Source organism: Oratosquilla oratoria, chromosome 23 (genome assembly GCF_046742065.1).
Source record: "Oratosquilla oratoria isolate Oo_2021 chromosome 23, ASM4674206v1, whole genome shotgun sequence".
NCBI lineage: Eukaryota > Metazoa > Arthropoda > Malacostraca > Stomatopoda > Squillidae > Oratosquilla > Oratosquilla oratoria.
The window spans coordinates 37,120,288-37,136,874 of record NC_134799.1 but is presented as its reverse complement, the minus strand read 5'-3'; the positions used below and the strand labels follow the sequence as shown (position 1 = coordinate 37,136,874).

Genomic DNA, 16,587 nt, shown 5'->3' with positions numbered 1-16,587 from the left:
TTCTCCCTGCTCTTTCCTCTTCAAAATATCTAGCGGATACCGGATCTGTGAATTTTTCTTACCGTAAATAGAATCGAGGGTAGTAATTACCAAATACCGTAACTGTGAATTTACTGGATAAAGAATTACCATATAAGGAGGACTAACTGTACATATATATACAAATATATATACAAATATAAATATATATATATATATATATATATATATATATATATATATATATATATTTATATTAATGATAATAAAAAAATCTACTGTTACACTTACCAACTGTGACAGGGAAAATATGTTCATCGTTGATCTGAGCTTCCACCCAGTCCATGAGATGTGAGATATATTGTGTGGCAGGTAGGGGTGTGGGTTTTTTCACCTTCACTCCATCAGCCCATAGATACTCAAACTTAGGGCCTCCAGACATGGTGGGACATGTTGTTTCAGTGCAATATTCACAAACAGTGCCATAAATCAGGTTAATTCTATTGAAGAAATCAACCACTGGGTAAGAAAAGAGAAAACTTGATGAAAGAAGGTACATACTATGAGGTTGTATGGCTTACATCTTCTATAACATCTATTCAGTTGTGACAAAAATAACAAAACCTTTTGAGCTTTACCATGTACTGCAATCCAATCATTCATATCTTCTCCAGGCGGAAGCTTGACAACAGATCGAAGGTTGATTCCGGAGCTCAAGGATGCCTGTGCTTGTTTGTGCAGAGAATGTTTCAGTGTTCCTGGTTCAAACTTTTTTTTTGGACGAAAGGTCTGAGAAATAAATACAAAAAACCTTAATATGACAATGAATTAAATGGGGACCAATGACAGGTGTCTGCAAGCAGTTGTCCTACAAGATGGGAATCAGAGAGAATCCTCTCCCAGCTAACCATCTTCACCTTCACCTAGATATGCAACCCTGACGGGCTGACACTCAGTCTCTGGAGTGTGCCCAAGATTTCTATTAACTCAACAATATTTCTTCCACCTTTTCACATATGGAGAACTGGCAACTGGCAACTACTTCCTTCTTCCTACAATAAGCCAGTAACAAAGAAACAGTCCTGTATTTATACAATACTAATGATAATCCAACATTTTTTTTCCCCGAGAGATCTATGGAGGGGCAAAAGGACTAGTGCCAGCCACTATGATGCTACAGTTTCCAATCAGCGAAACTTGAAGCAGCAGTTATTATCATTATTATTATTATTACTATTATAATGAAATAAACATGAAAGAAAACAATGACATAGATGCATTATTAATATTCACTCTATGCATGGTACTCATGTGACATTCATTCCATTCCACAGCCCCTAAGCAAAAATGAGGGAAAGAACAAGATCTTTTTCATCATTGCTCACCAAACAAGAAAATAATACATGAGCACAAGACAAAAGACTTAATGCACTTGCCTGAATATCCTGCATTTTGTTGGCCCTGGTCTCAGTTCCCTGAGGTCCCATACAGGACAATGAATGCATAAGCTTTATGCATCATTACTTTAGGGGCATGCGGCATTCTTTTATGATAGGAGGCTAATACCCACTCAAAGAGGAATGGTGATCACTTTTAACTTCTACTATCCCTCCTTTTTATTACCATCTTTAAATCTTTTACTACATGTATGACTCCAAGTTTTTGGTGCAATAATGTCCCTAAGAATAGAAGTACTGGTCTGCAGTGATGAAGTACAATACATTTTCCAAGGTAGGCAATATCTACTAAACATATATATCTAAGAGTTATCATTCAATTTAGTTTCCTTTTTGAACATATTTTTCCCAAATTATTGGTAAAATATTGCAATTTCTTTTAATCACCTCTTATCAACACCACATTTGCAAAAAGTATAAGATGAAACTTCCAACTATCTTCAAATTTGTCCTCACTAATTTCTTTCATCATTACATTCAAAAAGTTATTAAATATCCATGAACATTGCACATCCTTGTCTCCATTTTGTCTACAATTATCCTCATAAATACTTTTTTGTCCTCATACATACATGTATGTATCCTATATCCATTTTACTTACCACTTCTATGACTACCACTTTTTCCTCTGGTCCCCCTGTGTTGAGGAATGAAGAAGATGCCACCACTGTGTCACCATGTGTGTTATAAAAGGAAACTAAATGAAATGGAATACAGGGACTAAGAGGCCAGCCATAATCTTAGTAATTGAGTCATTAAATGTGCATGGATATGTCTGAAGACAGTAGCACCCCCTTAGGGCTATCCACCTAGTTGGAGGTGAGGGTCCTGATGGATTTTGAAAACTGGCAGCAGAGATAATTATTTTAGATATCCATCTCACAGGACCAACACATGCAGGTGTGTGGCAAAAGCACAAATCCAGAAATGTGAACCCCCCCAGATCTCCATGACAGCTCCTGAAGCTCACCAAAATGCAAACCAATCAAAAAAATATTTTTTTTTACATAATTTGAGCCAATATTGCAAAACAATTACAATATTTACAAATTCTGACTGTATATCTTTTTTCAATATTCCAAAAGCTAGATATGGATATCAAGCAAAGTTTTTCTGAATAAATAGTGGGAAGGGTAGAAAAAATATATCTATCCATACACTGGATGCTTGGTCACTCTTTCTAAGCAAGCACACATACTTTAAGCCATATTTACCATTCATACAGCCAATTGCTCCCTCAGTGAAGCTCTAAAGCAATTCATAACTTCTGTTTTAAGTCTCTCATGAAGATAAAAGTACAGTTTTGGGCTACCTTTCATCATGTATATTGCTACTTGTGACCATGTTTAAAAAAAAATCAGTGGTTTCCTTTAAATTCTTGGGTGCTATCTGTCAAATCTTAGTGTTATATTAGCCCTTAATCTTATTTATAAGTCTGTCAACATATGTGGGTATTATACCTAAATAGCTGAGAACATTTTCATTTAACAAATCAATGTCTGGCACAAATTACAACTTAGTCTGAGAAAGTAAATTTGTTAATATAGAGCTAATGTTTGACATGTCACACATGCTTCCACATGAATGTTCATTTTCTATCTTCAGTAACAGTAGACAATTCAGTATGAGTACAAAGTATTCAAATAATCATGTGCTAATGTGTAGGTCTATTCCTAATTAGAATCTTATAAATTTACTTGACATGTTCACCCAATATTTTGTTTTCTAGTCTACATTGGAACAATTATTTTCCTACTTCTTAGCGTAAACTTATTAAGCTACAAAGTGATGTGCACAAATCACCTTACTGCTTCCTTAACTATGTGACATTTTTTTTATATAACAACCAAATACAAGCATGTCTGGTACACACTGTGCACCTTCAATGCAACATCTACTTAAACTACACTTAATGCTGTTTTGCTATACTACTACCACCACCACCTTCACCATCCCCAACACTACCACCAAAATGATAAGTTTGTAAATATTCAAACTTGTATAATTGGCCTATGTATATCACTGCAACAGACTTTTAAAATAATATTCACTTTAAATATGGGCCTCACTTTGTTCTCTAAACCATTCAATAGTTACCTTTAACTGAAAACACATTTTCGTATAAAATATTAAATACATATGGATGTGTTAAGAGTAAGTAACCCAACACAGATTTTTCTTTAAAAGCTTTATTATTTATAATTCTTATATGATGGTTTCAAGAACAATAAAACACATTTACCCAAGCCATAAACCTCCATGCAAGTTAATAGTGTAAGACCAATATTATATGCCATACATTTAAGAAAACCTCTGTGCAACAATAAGCAACAAAATACATTGCACCATCCACTATTCCAATCCCTCATCATGCATTAAAATCACTTACTTTTTTAGGATGAAGCTGAAATAAATAAAATCTATGTTAGCTGCAAGAAATGGATGCATCAAACACACATATTTGAGAAGTGTTTATACTGCTGCTGAATGATTTTTCAGCATTTCAACAACTAAGAGAAAAACACAAATTATATATAAAAAACATGCTGGCAAGAGTGCTGAGTTTAATTTTGCATTAAATCATACAAATGAAATGTGAGAGCTCAACATCACAGCAAAACTAGGTTTAGGTAAAATTACCACTCACTTATTATTGATGCCCCAACTCTCTTTTACCAAAAAAAAAAGTGGCCCCACAACTGCCAGAGCATTTCTATTGGCTCCTGTACATCTCTTAGTGAATAAAACATAGCTCTACTGTCTAGTGTGAGTGTGAGTAGTACAAGGAAAAGAATAGTAGAGACCATTTGGGTCTTCTCCCTCTCATATAAGAAAATAAACAATCAAATAATAAACTAATTGGCAGAAAATTAGTACAGTAAAATTTTGAAAGGTTTTATGACATATAAAGATTGGTCTAGAGACCAAAAGACCCCCCTGGGGATGTATCTGAGTTGAAGGTTGGAGTGTGAAGCTTTGGAGATAAAGCATGGTAAGGTAAGATCCTCCCTAATATTTGTCAAACAGGACTACTGCATACAGTTGCCCATCATAAGTCCTTACAATTACCAAGAAGTATTCAGGGCCACAATCCCAAAGGGGGATGAGGGAAGCTATAGCCCCCAACCCAATATTTTTATGCATTCACATTCTTTGGTTCATAACCACCATATGTATTGTTTAGCTGCTTTACAGATGAGTTATTTTCATAAATCCATACATACATATTTGTGCTTTTACTTTTGTTGTTTTTTCTCCCCCCTTCATATCCTCTTCATCTTCTTATCTCTCCATACTAATCCAGTTCTTCACTTGACATCTGCTTCCTTGACATATTCTTTGTTCCCTTTTCTGCCATTTCCATGTCACCACTAGTAGGTGAGGATAAGGGATTGAGTTGGGAGTTGTAGTGATACAAGTGATAAGGAATTGTAGAGGGTCCTTACATCATGTGGGTCTCTCTTGAAGCGGTTCTTCAAACAGAACTTTTATTTTTTTATATATAAAGAAAGTTAAAAAGAACAAGAGCCACCATGTGACATGCCTCTTTAATTCATCTGCCTTTTTGGTTTCTTTTGTGTACTTCCGCTTTGTCACTGGCTATCTAACTTGAGTTCAGGATGTTGATTTTGGAAAGTAACTGGCAGACACTCCAATGGTACCTCAGAACTCAGATTTCATCCATTCCTGGAGGTTGTTCAAGTTTTAAAACATTTGAGCTCCAAAACAATTTTCCTTTGTTTGAATTTGAACATTAATGTACCACTAGAATGATTTTTTTTTTCTATCTACCTGTCAATCTATATACCAATAGCTTTCCCCCCTTATAAAGGAGGAAGCATTGTCAGAGGCATGTACCTATTCCCACCCATTTCACCTTCCACCACCACTCCCATTTCAGCTCCTCATGGATGACAGGTCATCCCTGCATCTGCTAATTGTCCTGGGTCAAATGCAATGCAGCAATACACAATAAATCCACAGCAAGGCCACTTTATTTAATTGGCAAACCCCCATCTCTGTCCTCTTATGCAGAAAAAGAGAAGACAGGGAGAAATCCCTTTGGGCTGCATCAAAATATCATTCACACATAAGCAACCCCTACCCCCCCATCCCTCTCTTCCTGCATAACAGTATCATCCATACACGGTCATTCTCCACTCATTCCTATCTCCTGGCTTCTCCCTTCCTTGCTCAACAGACATTCCCCTCTTGCTCAGTGCCTCCTTCATCCTATTCATCCTTTCATCATTCATTTTTCCCATGTGTCCAAACCATCCCAATAATGTTTCATCAGTTCCATCTGCCATCTCCTTTTCTACTCTCACTCCCTTCCTCACCTCCTTGTTTCTCACTCTATCCATTTCCTCCACCTTCTCTCCTTTTAGACTTACTTCCAACTCATTGCCACCCTCTACCCTTGTACATCTATATTTCAATACTAGGAACTGTTAAAATCTTCTAGGACATTATCTTTTTACTGAAGCATACATACACAATGCAGTCCCACATGATACAGCTCTCTTTATTTGTGTTTGAATTCCAAGAAAAGTTCAACTTAAGTGGAAAATTGTTTTTGAAAAAATAGCTTGGATTCCACCCTGTTTGACCTCTGAGGCATTCAAGTTCTGAGGTATCAATGTATGTCTATGTGATGGTCAGCCATCTGGTGGTTAGTCACAAACCACTACTGTGGATGATATTCAAACACTACATTTTTAACTTGTATTCTATTTTACTATTGGGATGCCAAGTGGTTTGTAATGTTTCTACTTGGGCAGAGGTAAGAAATGGGGCAATGTGAGTCCAGCCCAGCAGGGAGCAAGTTCACAGTATGGGCAAACTACATTAAAATTTCTGCTTCAAAAAGTTCCCCATAAGGCACCACCATTGAACCTTCTTAATAAGATAGAGAGATAGAGAGTTTGTAACATTAAACCAAATTGAAATCATTATTATTATCAGAATGTAAAATTGCAAGGATTTAAAGTCATGAACATTAAATTAATGAGTAGTAAGGGTTTACTTCAAATGCATTAAAGAGAAACATGACACTAACATATACATTTTCTTTTTCTCAACTAATAAGAATCACAAGTGATTTGAATGTGGCTGACAGCATGGCTAACTGTGCAACACCTCTCTACAATTAACATCATATATGGCTTACATTAATAATGTAACAATGTTATATCACAGCTGTGTATATACCTATATACTATCAGTATAATGATGAAAATTCAATAAACATTAGAAAAATACAAAAAAAAATATACATGCAAAAAACATGGTCTTCAAATACATTTGTCATGAACAACATACATATTTTATACCAAAAGGCCTCTTTCCCTTTATAAAGTAGGTGGCCAGCCAAGGTATGCACCTACCCCTCCACCCATTCAGTACCAACTGTTTTTCCTTTTATCTTAGCTTCTTGTGGATGAACAATCATCACTGCCCCCTGCCAATTTCCTGGGTCACAAGCAATGCAGTAATACACAGCATCTCCACAGCAGGGCTCATCATCCAAAGCTGGCTTACCCCTATCACTTCATTACATGGCAACCCTTCCCCTTCATCCATACATTAGTAATTAGAGAGGACAAGGAGAAATTCCTTTGGGCCATGTCAATTTATCATCCATTTACAATGAGTCTCCCCTCACACTTTTCTCTTACCCTCTCTTCCCTGTTCTTGGCCCCCTTCACCCCATCCATTCACTTCATTCTCAGTCTTCCCCTCAAGTTCACTCTGTCCACCTCTGCCTTCCACACTCTTTTTGCTAGTTTTCTTCACTCATTCTTTCTGTATACTCAAACAATCCCAGTATTCTTTGATCAACACTATCTGCCAGCTCCCTTTCCACCCCTGCTCTCTGCCTCTCATTTCTCACTCTATCCATCCTCATAACTCCCACCATACTTCACAAAACACTTCAACTCAAACACACTTAAATTGTTCCTTTATGCCCTCTCTAAATTCCAAGTCTGCCCCATACAATATCATAAGCACAATCACACCTTCATGGTCTTTTTTTTTCTGCATCTATCCCCAGATACCTATTTCTGACATTTTTCATTACCCTAGATCTTTACTTGCCTCTCTCTAGTTTGCCTACACCCCTGCTCCTCCATTTCCTGCAACGTGTGACATTAAATGCTTGAAACTTTCTACTTCCTCTAACCTCTCTCTTTAAAGGGGGTTTTACACAGTCAAACATGTTGGCCAACACATTTGACAACAGGATGTTTGAGAGTATGTTACATGTGAAAGGGGTAAACATGTTGGATCAACGTGCTGGACGGATGTCTGATCTGGTCCGACTTTTGTGGGCGGAGCTTACTCGTTCATGTCCATACATGAACGTCTGACCATGCACCAGTCTCCAACCATCATACATACTCAAATCTCGCAGAGGTAGCATCCATCTTAACAGCTCCTTCAGTGACAGACTTGCCGATTATTTCCAAAATGAATGATACGTGTGCCGTTAATGACAAGGACAGGGAAATTATGGTAGATTTCATTGACATATATAGGAAGCATATAGAACTGTGAAAGGTGAAATCGAAAGAATACTCTCATGGGAATTTAAGAAATAAAGATATAGATGAATTACATAGAAAGCTAAAAGAACTTGACTTTCAGTGCACGCGGGATGATGTAATGAAAAAATCAACTGTCTTTGTAGTTCTTTTAGAAGGCATGACAAGTTTCTGGTATAAGCCTAGATAAGGTGTCAGTTGTGATAAGAGCTGAAAATCTCAAGTCCTGCAGAGATCTGTCCGTTGCTAAAAAACGCAATGTTGCACTCAGCCATTCATGAGGGCTAATGGACTTTCTCATTACGGTGTCTTTACAATTAATGAATGGAGTGACCAAATTCAAAAGTTCTAAATATGTTGATTCATCCATGCACATACAATTGTGCTAATCATCTGGGTGTAATTTCAGCTCTTTCATTAAGTTGGTATGAGAAATGTGGTCCCTTTTCAGTAACCAGTCCTTTGTCCACTTTGAACGCTTCCTTTTCTTTTCGTTGAGGGCAATCACTATCCCAATTGCCATCACCTTGTCTTGAGTAAGGAAGGGACATGTTCCACCCCTTTGACTCCTCTTGGCACCAACTGAGGTTGTCTGTCTATTTGGTCTAAACGTGTAAAAACTCTTCAAACATGTTGTGTTGGAGGTTTGATGAGCAAGTTGGCTAACACATTTGATTGTGTAAAATCCCCGTAAAACTTACCTCCAACTCACTGGCACCCTCTTCTCTTGTATATCTCATCAACTTACTTGTACCCACATTTACTTTCAATTTTCTCTTGTCACATACAGTACTACCTCTCATTAACGGACTAAAAGGGGGGTAACGGTGTCCGTTGATGTGAATAATCCTTTGATTTGGAGTGGTTTTTGGGTGGCATAGTGATTGCACACACTAAGCAACAGCAACAAAAACACCGCAAACACAGCTAATTAACGTCCATTAATGAGAGGTCGTACTGTACTTTTTCAAACTCCACTCTAGTTGCCCTAGATTCTCCTGTGACCCAACAAGCACAGTGTCATCATCAAACAACTGGCTTACCTCCCACCTCCCACTTTCATTAACCATCTCCAAACTCCTGTACATTTTTTTATTACATTGAGTCCTCCTTATATGGTAATTCTTTATCCAGTAAATTCACAGTTACAGTATTTGGTAATTACTACCCTTAATTCTATTTACAGTAAGAAAAATTCACAGATATGGTATCTGTTCGTGTTTTGGAGGTAAAATTAGATATTTTGATGAGGAAAGAGCAGGGAGAAGGTACGAATGCCATAAGTCGAAACTTGGGTTCGGTATATGGTAATTTCAATTTGTGGTAAGGTTTTCAGGAACGCATGTGTACCGTATAATGAGGACTCACTGTATCACATCTGTTATTTCACAGCAAAAACAAGTTTATAATTTAATATTTTACATTTTTCCCTACTAATACACATCACAGTTGATTTGAACGTGTCCAACAACTTGGGTGACAATGTGACTCTTCTGCTATTAACCTCTTCAATAGTGATGCAATCTCCCAGTACTGTTGTCCCGCCAGGCATTTCTATTAAGCCCAGGGTGACACCCTTCCCTTAAATCAAACAGGCCTCAATCAAAATTCTCTTCAACTTGGGGTTCATCCCTTGGCTGAATAAAATTGTCTGTCACTCATAGGAAGAGAATCTATAGGACACATTACCATATTGAAGGTGTTAACATAATACATGGTTTAGATCTGGTGGTACATTTAAATGTTATATCTCTACTATGTATATAGCTGTATACTACCAATATTATTATTAAAAAGCAATAAATACCAAAGAAATGCAAAAAATTATACATGCAAAAAAGAAGACATGGTTTTCAACTACACTTGTCATCTACAATGTGCATTTTCCCCCCTTCATTATTTTCACCTCTTTTGCTCTTAAAAATATGAGAAGTTGGAACAGTGGTGGAGTGGGGGAGGGATACAGGAATTACCTCACATATCAAGAAACTCCATGTATCTGGATCCCCCATAGCCCAATTAGTGATGTATATTTTGTCTGCTAGTTCCTCTTTACACTCTTTTAATATACAATTTGTTATTTAATCCGGGCTCAGCGATTTTCTGACATTGAGGTTTATTATTTGATCCATTATTTCTTTCTGTGTTACTATTATTTCCTTCATATATATATTTACCTATTTGTATCTTACAGGAAGGGAAGCTATGCTCGTGGTGTCCCTTCTTTATATATCTCGCAGTGTCTAGTTTGCTCTTAAATCCGTGTATGGTTTTTGGTTTTGCAAACTGTTTTGTCCAGTTTGTTCCAGACATCCACCACTCTGCGTGGAAAACTTTTTTTTTCAGGTCTTTTCTATAACTACCCTTTTTGAGTTTCTTTCCATGTCCTCAAGTTGTGTTTCTCATGTGTGTGTATTTACTTAGTTGTATTATATGGGAAGGGAGCTATGCTCATGGTGACCCATCTTTGTATCTCTCAGCATCAAGTTTTTTCTTAAAATCTTGAATAGTGTTTGCACACAGTTTCTTTGTCCAATTTGTTCCAAGTATCTATCACTCTGTAAGGGAAGCTATTTTTTTCAGATCTCTTCCGTAATTATCTTTTTTTAGTTTTTTTTTCGTGTCCTCTTGTTCTTCCATTGTCCGATTTCAATAAGTCATTCTTATCTAAGATTTCCATTCCCTTCATAATTCTATAGATAGTCTCCTCTTTCCTTTCTTTGTTCCAGAGTTGGTAATTCTAATTTGGACAGTCTTTGTTCATATGTCATTTTGGAAAGGGTTGGTGCCACTTTTGTTGTTGCTCTTTGTATTCTTTCTAACTTCTTTATATTCTTTTGGGTACTAGGTGTCCATAGTGTTGCTGCGTACTTGAGTTTTGGTATTATTAGTGTAGTTTTTTTTTTTTTTTTTATCATTTCCTCATCCAGATAGGCAAATGGCACTTTTACTGACCTCAATAAATTATAGGTTTCTCTGACTATTTTATTAATATGCTTATCCGGTGTCATGTCATCACTCCAAGGTCTTTTTCTGAGTTTAGTTTTTTTACCTCTTCTTCACCAATTTTATAATCTCTCGATATTCTGTTCTTACTTTTTCCAAATTCCATTATACTACATTTCTTGATATTGAATTTCACTTCCCACTTTTAGGTCCATTTCCAGATCTTGCCCAAGTCTTACTTTCTTTAGTATTTTTGCGTCGTCTGCAAAGAAATTCATATAACACTCTACTCCTTCATCCATGTCATTTATGTATATAGCAAACATGATCGGGGCCAGTACTGATCCCTGCAGGACACCACTTATCACTTCTTCCCAATTTGAGAATTTGTCTCTAAATTTAATAACTACTCTCATTTTTCTCCCAGTCAGGAAGTCTTTTATCCATTCCAATAATTTTCCTCTGATGCCACCTATTGATTCTATCTTCCTTATTAGTTTATTGTGTGGTACCTTATCAAATGCCTTTTGTAGGTCCAGAAAGGCACAGTCTGCCCAACCATCTCTCTCTTGTATTATGTCTATTAATCCTGAGTAGAAGCAGATCAAGTTTGTTGTACATGATCTTCCTTGTCTGAATCCAAATCAGTATATTTTTTTCTTCCAAATGTTTAACCCATCTTTTTTTGATGACCTTGTGTAAACCAGTGTGTTACATATTCTTTTGACAGTAAACAAGCACTTATATGCATGATTATCCCAAAATAGAATATATATCATATAATTACAAAATCATTAACTTATGATTACAGAATATCAAAATGTACATACATATATCAAAATTCATTTTCTCCCTTATAAGGGAGGTGGCTGACTAAAAGCATATACCCATCCTATGTCCTTCACACACCCAACCAGACACCCATCCACTGCCCCCCTCATCTTGGCTCCTCATGAATGTCAGGTAAGAGGCAATGCAACAAAACATAGCATCACAGTAGGGCCAAACAGCTGAAACTGGTTTAGCCATACTGCTTCATTACATAGCAACCTCACACCCCATTCATTCATTCAAAAAATGCAGGGCAGACAAAAAGAATTCCCTTTGAGCTGCATCAATTCCTCATCCATTCACAACCACTCTCTACTCACACCTTTCTTGCCCTCTCCCTTCCCTGCTCAACAAGCATTTCTCTTGCCTCCAATACCCCTTTTGCTCCATTCATCCACCTTATTCTTGGTCTTTCCCTCAAGTTCCCTCCATCCACCTCTAATTTCCACTCTATTTGTCAGTCTTTGCTCACCCATCTTTTCATATGCCCATATTATTGTAGTGTTCTCTGCCTCACCTCCACATTTCTCACTCAATCCATCTTCAGGTCTCACCATAATTCTTAAACACATATAGGCTCTTCCATTCTGTCTCCTTCAAATTCCGAGTCTCTGCTCCATAAAATGTCATAGGTTCGATTGCCCCTTTGTAGTCTTTATGTATTCATCCCCAGATACCTATTTCGCATGGCATTTTTCATTCTCCCCATTCATTTATCTGCTTCTCTTACTCTATAAGTCACCTTCACCTTCATCTTCACCATTCTCTGCTACATATGACCCTGGAGTCTTTACTTCTCACAGCCTCCCTTTAAACTCGTCTCTAACTCACTGCCACCCTCACCCTTTATATATCTCATTACCTTATTTTTGCCCACATCTACTTTCAGCTTCCTTTCACACAAACTCCCAAACTATACCATTAACTGGCTAGATTTACCCTCCAACTCAACTAAATCAGTGGAGTCCAACAAGGTTAAGCATTAACACGAAAAATACACCTTATATATTATATTAATGAGAGTAGTACACTTTCTTCTCTTGGATAGCAGGTCTGCCACTTACAGGCACACATCTTTCTCAAACACAGGAGTGGATTTTCTAACAAAATGCATAATACCAATGAACAGTACACATTTCTCAAAACTGGCAAAGAAGGATGTTGAATATTACAAAATAAAATAATAATGGTCACATCTGTGACCCAAGCTGATTTTAAATGGACATGATCAATTTTTTTATCTGTGAACCTAACCACTCTTCAATATGATCCTATACATTTGAGTCACCTGTTAAATTATGGATAAAATTTCTCTAGCTTTTTGCAGTTAATATTCTCTGTTGATGAAGGAATATGATTTTCTGCCCAGCTTGCAATATTAATTTTTGTTTGTCAGGTCCCTAACAAGAGCTTTTTTTGTATAACTATCACTACCTCTATTATACCTTGTTCTTTTTATCTATTTACTTATTTATTCATTTTTTAAGCTAACAATTTTCTTTCATAAATTGCACTATTTTTTATACTTGTTTTGTGGACAAAGGAGTTATGGAAGTCCTGTCAAAAAATTTAATCTCCTTCATCCCTGTGATGATACATGGCAAAATAAATGTAATGTAATTTCCCAAACTTGTTTGAAGGAATTAAAAGAGAATTCTCAAAATATTTTAGTCTCAAATTTTTTTGGTAAATTTCCAGAAATGTGCAAGTACAGGTATTTGACATGAAACTTACATTGTGCAATAGCTCCTAACCTAACCACTCCATAGAAATAATGGATCTTTTGTATGCAAAATTGGAGAAAAAAAAAAGTGAAAAATACATTTCTTTTAGTGAAACTGAACCAAGAATTTATTTTGCTGTGTTTAATCCAGTATTGATGGGGCGGGAGAGGAAATGATAAATTTTTAGTTGTGCATACCTACACTATATAGCAATAGAAAATTAATCATTAATTTTGTAAATTATAATACATCAATATAATAAGCGGTTTTCTTGGCAGAAATCAATGACAAAAAATATGCTAAAACCAATTTACTAATGAACAAAGTCATGGTGGTTGAATGATACGCCATGTTTGTTTTGATAGATGCCGATGTCAAAGAAATGAAAGGAAGATATATTTGTATTCTAACCTAACTTACCTAAACTACTCAACCTAACCTAACTTAACTTACCTATGTAACCTAACTTAACTTACCTATGTAACCTAACCTTTATTTAGTAATTCGGTACCTCAAATTTTAAAGATCATCCGAGTCGTTGTCATCGTCATGGATGCTGATGGCCTGATTATTATTGTACCTCGGCAATTAACAGACAACGGCAGAACCTCGTGTTTTCTCATAAAGTCCAAGGAAGCCCTATTATAGGTAGGTCAAACACCACCAGAGGCGCCACCGTCGATGACGAACACAATAGCGCGTCATTTTATGCGCACGCCACGCAAACGGCCAAATTTACATACCGCCGGAAATTTCATTCATACAAATGTTATGCGAGTGTATTTACTACAATCGTAGTAAATTTCAAACAATTACATCATCAGTTATATGTCGGTACATAAAAACAAAAGATAAACATGGCGGCTTGCATTCAGCAGTAAATCAAAAATTGGTTTATGTTTCAGCGTAAAAAATGAGCTAAATAAATTCAGAGTTGTGGCAACTAACCAAAATAAAGGAAAACTACTAGTCTCGCGGATTATTCTAATACCAAAATAAAGGCAGCGTGTTACGGTAGAGCTGAGAAATCGGTGGTTTTAATTAGTTTTTTTCTATCGGGTCGGATTATCGGATAACAACATCAACATTCATCCCGCCATCTTATCTATCACTGGTGGTATGGATCAAACTTCACTCTATTAAATTTCTTACTATTATGTTATTAGTGTAATAGACTTATAGTTGAATTAATTGAACTATTTTCTTTAAAATGTGATTTTCATGTACCCGGTAATTTGATCAAAGAGTAGTTACGTTTTTATCCTTCGTAATATTACGGACCACAGCTACGATTCGTCCTGCCCGCTATCTATGATCACTGGTGGTATGGATCAAACTACACTATTAAGTTTGTTACTATTGTGTTATTAGTGTAATAGCTTGCATATAGTTGAATTATTCAAACTATTTTCTTTAAAATGTGTGATTTTCATGTAATTTGACGGTATTCGTAGCTGTGGTGGGTAATTTTGCAGAGGATAAAAACGTAATTCTATGATCAAATTACATGGAAATCACACATCTTAAAGAAAATAGGTCAAATAATGCAACCATATGCTAAATTTTTATATAAAATTGTGCCTGTCAGTAAAAACCGTCATTGTTTACGTTTGATCGGCGATTAGTCAGACCGCACGTTTCGGCCCGATTTCCTGGGACAAAATAGGCCCGATTTAATTCCATTCAAAATGCAATATCTCGAGAACTAGGACAGGTAGATGGATAATTCAAATTGCATTATAATCATAGCAACTTTTTGCATCCCATGAGAACTACTTCAGCTCAAATATCAGGAATTTCATTTTCATGTTGACCTAGCTATTATTAACGTCACCTGTAGTTGGAAAATACCCAGTCCACAATGTGAAAGCCATCGTCTAACTGACAGTGACTGGACTGGATAGATGACATCACAGCATCCGTACCGTATCCTAACAGCTTCATTCATTAGTAGATATGTTTGTAGTAAGGTTTTTTGTTATTTATTTCCTCCAAGAAAATTGCATACTACATTCATGTATTTTAATTTACAAAAGTTATATCTAATTTTCTAATGCTGTATCGCATAGGTGTGCACAACTAAAATGATACTGAGGAAACTGCTTTTATTAATGGGGACTCCTGGATTAATGAGCCTATATGAACAAATAAACTAACTCCCCATATCTATTCACTCTTTACAATTGGTAAAATATAAGTGTACCACAAAGTCAACACACTTCTTTGTAAGTATATAGTTGTGTACATGTGTATTAAATGGCGTTTGTATCAATATGAAGTTTTTTTCTGACATACTATACTGGATAAAAAAAACTAGTTTCTTTAACTGTTTGTAAACAATTCTTAAACTTGCAGGCAAAAAGTGAGGAAGTTGAGTCAATCGTAAACACTTAGAAAAACTGGCAGCAAGAAAGTGAAACACTTCCAAAAATGCATCTTTGACAAAAACTTGCTGGGAAAAGTGTTCGTGTGTACAGGTTCTAACATTTAGCCTTCACACTACGGACTATTGCCCAAACGGGGGACTACACACCCTCTCTCTCTTCTGGTTTCACCTACACTTGTTTTAAGCACTTCTGTCAAATCAGAGAATATTCCCTTCGAAACTGTCATCCGCTATGATTAGTGTTGAATCTCTTTAACAAAAATAAAATGAAACATCAAATAATGTATTATCTTACTTTTCCTTTTTGGAAGAACTCAACAAAACCTCCTAAGGCAGCCATGACTCAACCCAAAACACTACATTCGAATGTGGCCATATGATAACACTGAATTACATTTTGTTTATAAGTAAATCACTGTTTATCTTGACGACTAAATCTTATATACATGATTGACAACAAATTATGATATCATATTTCTCATGAAATGAAGATAAATATTTATTTAGTTTTAAATTTTGTGTACAAAGCATTAGAGCTACAATTATAAAGAAGCCTTTATGACTCGTACGAACGATGCTTTTCGTTATCGTCTGCATGTATGTTATGATCATGACGGGAAGGACGTCACAACTGAGATAAGCAGATTACAACATTCATTTGTGTATGTTGCTGTTTCTTTTTCTCTTTGGCATATGGCCCCAGAATTGTGTACTTACTA

General features: G+C 36.1%; 1 protein-coding gene across 1 annotated transcript in view; it reads right to left on the bottom strand.

Annotated features, from left to right (window-relative positions):
- The window catches only part of Mob3 (MOB kinase activator 3), a 30,560-nt gene extending 14,253 nt beyond the window's left edge, over window positions 1–16,307 (bottom strand). The window contains exons 1-3 of the mRNA XM_076206970.1: window positions 16,164–16,307; window positions 618–768; window positions 271–498 (exon numbers count right to left, since the gene is read on the bottom strand). Coding sequence (XP_076063085.1) covers window positions 271–498; window positions 618–768; window positions 16,164–16,208 — 424 coding nt within the window. The 5' untranslated portion in view covers window positions 16,209–16,307. The remainder of the gene's footprint in view (window positions 1–270; window positions 499–617; window positions 769–16,163) is intronic.
- Between the last annotated feature and the right edge of the window lie 280 nt (window positions 16,308–16,587).